Source organism: Acanthisitta chloris, unplaced genomic scaffold (assembly GCF_000695815.1).
Source record: "Acanthisitta chloris isolate BGI_N310 unplaced genomic scaffold, ASM69581v1 scaffold15584, whole genome shotgun sequence".
In the NCBI taxonomy this organism is placed as follows: domain Eukaryota; kingdom Metazoa; phylum Chordata; class Aves; order Passeriformes; family Acanthisittidae; genus Acanthisitta; species Acanthisitta chloris.
The window spans coordinates 1-2,945 of NW_008669983.1; the positions used below are offsets into that span (position 1 = coordinate 1).

Here is a 2,945-nt window from a genome sequence, read left to right on the forward strand (position 1 = left end):
CTTCCACCTCCATCCTCCCGCCCCCTCGCACCGGCCGGACCCTGCCCCGCGGATCTCCATCCTCATCCTCCCCGGGATCCTTCCACCTCCATCCTCCCGCCCCCTCCCACCTGCCGGACCCTGCTCTCCTGGCCGCTGGCTCGGTTTTGCCCAGCTAGCCCCGAGCCCATCCGTGCTAGCAGCGATGTGATTTGTGTCTTCCAGCTGCTGAGCCAGGGCACAACCAGCTGGCATTCAAAGCCTTGGCTGGGGATGTTTTAATTCCCAGCCCAGCCCTGGAGTGGGCTGTTTGGACAGGAGAAGGGCAGTGGCATGTCCCCTCCAAAAGCACCCACTGACACCCACTAGCACTGGGATGACAGGTTTGCACCCAGTACACGGGGTGCTGTGACTTGGGGCCATCCTGGGGCTGGAAGAAGCAGCTCTTGGCTAATGCCACTCATAAAAAAAACCCCAACCCAGGTGCTGGAGACAAGAGTTCAGCCAGGAGCCAGGCTGGTCCCAGTTCCTCCAACCCCAGCACCTTCTCCAGGGATGGAGATGGAGGTACCATCCAGTGCAGGCAGGATGTGGGCTGTGGCTAGGGAGAATCAGGTGGAGGAAAAGGACACAAACTGCTCTTCCAAAGGGATAGAGAGCCTTTATTAACCATCAGGCAGATCGTGAGGAACTGTGTGACGAAGGACCAGGTGATGGTGAGGAACCCACCAGGCTGGGGCATTCCCAGCCAGGTCAGGATGATGGCTCAGAGCTGAGTCTGGTCCTCACCCTGAGTTGTGCTGAGGTCTGTGCCCCCCAGGAGTCCCTCTTGTCCCATTGTCATATCAAGACCATGGTCCGGGCACAGCCCAACTGCCAAGTTGGGAGGAGGATGCTGCTGGACTTGGCTGTTGCAGAGGCATCTACTGCCTGGGGTGTGTCACATTGTGATGGTGAGAGAGGAAGGTAAGGAGCAGAAGACACTGTTTCAGGGATGCTGACATAGAGCATGTGCCCTTCTCGCCAGGTCCCAGCACCATGGGTCCCCTCAGTCTTCATCCCCTGCATAGTAAGCCATGAGGGGATCCTCCTGAGCCATGGTCCAAGCTTGGCACAGCACCAGGGTCCTCCTGAGCCACGGGCTCGGCACAGCGGCCAGCACTGGCCAGTTCCCGGGGCTGCCAGCTCAGGGGTCCCAGTGCCACAGGGCGATGTGCTCCTGGGCTGTGATGGGATGTGGAGAGTCAGTGCCCCCAGTGCCAGGAAAAACCCAGAGGTCTGGGCAGGGCTGGCAACAAGGGACAGACCTGGCAGAGCTGGGGACCAGCACCCCAGGGCTCAGGAGCCCTGAGAAGGCACAGGAGGGCTCCCAGCTGCTCACTCACCAAACTGGCAGATGTACCGGTTTCGGGTCTTGCAGCGCTGGTCGTTCCAGTTGAAGGCAGCCGACGCTTGCATCTCCACGCAGTTCCCAAACCTGTGTCCCACCGGGAGGGTGGTGAAGCCAGCCAGCTTCACGCAGTGTAAGATGACATCATGCAGTGGTTGGTGTCCTCTAGATCCACTTACCCCTGGTTGTCTGGCTGCCCAAAAGCAAAGCTGGTAAAGGAGGATGGCTCGCCCACGTCCCAGCGGAATGAAGCCTTGGACGTCTTGTAGGTGAGACCTAGGGGCATGGGAGGAGGGTTGGCATGTCTGTCCTCACCTCAGACAACCCACACCCTGCCCACTGCCATCACTCACCGATCCAGAAGTTCCCGGTCTCAAAATCGGTGTCTGTCACCCTGTTACCCATCTCCAAGCGGCTGAGGTAGAAAGCCAGGATGTCCTGGACCTTCTGGTTTCTGATCTGGGCCAGTATTGCCCCTTTCTCCTGTGGGGAAGGGAGCAAGTCTGCCCCAAATGCATGGTCCAGCCCTGCCCCAGTCAGAAGAGAGATGCCCAAGGGGGCTACGAGCACAGTTGGCACTTTTCAGCTGCATAGGGATGCTCAGAACATCCCAAGCACTCACCTGGCACTTAATTTTGGCTCCATAGTAGGTGTCAGCTTCGGGGGACACCATGAAGCAATTGCCATCGATCTGCACATCACAGGTGTGGAAGGGAAACCGGATTTTTACTGTGGGCACAGGCAGGAACAAGTGGGCCCTGTGCTGGCAGAGCTGGGCCCACAGAGGACCCTTTGCTCCACTCGAAGGGTCCCTGCCCACAGATTCCTGGTGTCACCCCACAGCAGCACAGGTGGGCACAGACTCACTGCCGCACTCAGCTCCACCGTAGCCCGCGTCGCAGAGGCAGGAGCACTCCTCCTTCCTGAACCTTCCGTGGATGCACTGCCCACTGCACCTCACTGTGGGCACGACACTGTGTTAGCTGGCAGAGGGCTCAGCAGCCCCAGCCTCAGCACTGCACCCCAGGCACTGGCCATGCCCATGTGGGTACCGAGCTGAGGTGGTGCCCAACATGATGCACTGCTGGGGCATGTGGGTACCGAGCAGGCTGTGGGTGCTGCACCAGCTGTGCCCATGTATGCCCTGCACCCACCCTGCACACACGTGCCTCAGGAAGTGAGAGGAGTCAGGGCTGCACGATGCCCTCTCACCTTGGCAGTACCTGCCCGTGTAGCCAGGGGGACAGGTGCACTGGCAGCTGCTCATGTCAAGGTGCCCGCTGTTCCTGCAGCTCATGCGACACGGGTTCCTGGGCACCTCTGGGCACAGCAGAGTGGTGGTGTCAGGGGCATTGGCAGCACCACTGGGGCCACGCAGGGAGCGGGGGGACCATGGGGACTCACCGCAGAGCCCACCGCCGTGGTCCCAGGACTTGAAGCAGCCAGAGAGGCCGGCGGTGCAGAGGGAGCACCAGGGGCCCTGCTTGTAGGGCAGGACGGGCATCCCTGCCACCTCCCAGTTGCCCCTGGTTCCGCAGGCAGCTGGAGGAGGCTATCCCACCCACCCGGGAAAGCC

The 2,945-nt window shown here is 60.8% G+C and overlaps 1 protein-coding gene across 1 annotated transcript; it reads right to left on the minus strand.

Moving 5' to 3' along the window:
• Positions 1–1,165: 1,165 nt before the first annotated feature.
• LOC103801119 (C-type lectin domain family 18 member A-like) lies at positions 1,166–2,895 on the minus strand (the record flags this gene model as incomplete). The annotated part of the gene is made up of 8 exons (XM_009073524.1): positions 1,166–1,203; positions 1,365–1,456; positions 1,549–1,645; positions 1,723–1,852; positions 1,992–2,098; positions 2,237–2,329; positions 2,582–2,689; positions 2,774–2,895. Coding segments are annotated over 8 exons (787 nt in total), but the record flags the coding sequence as incomplete, so codon positions are not given.
• Positions 2,896–2,945: the final 50 nt, after the last annotated feature.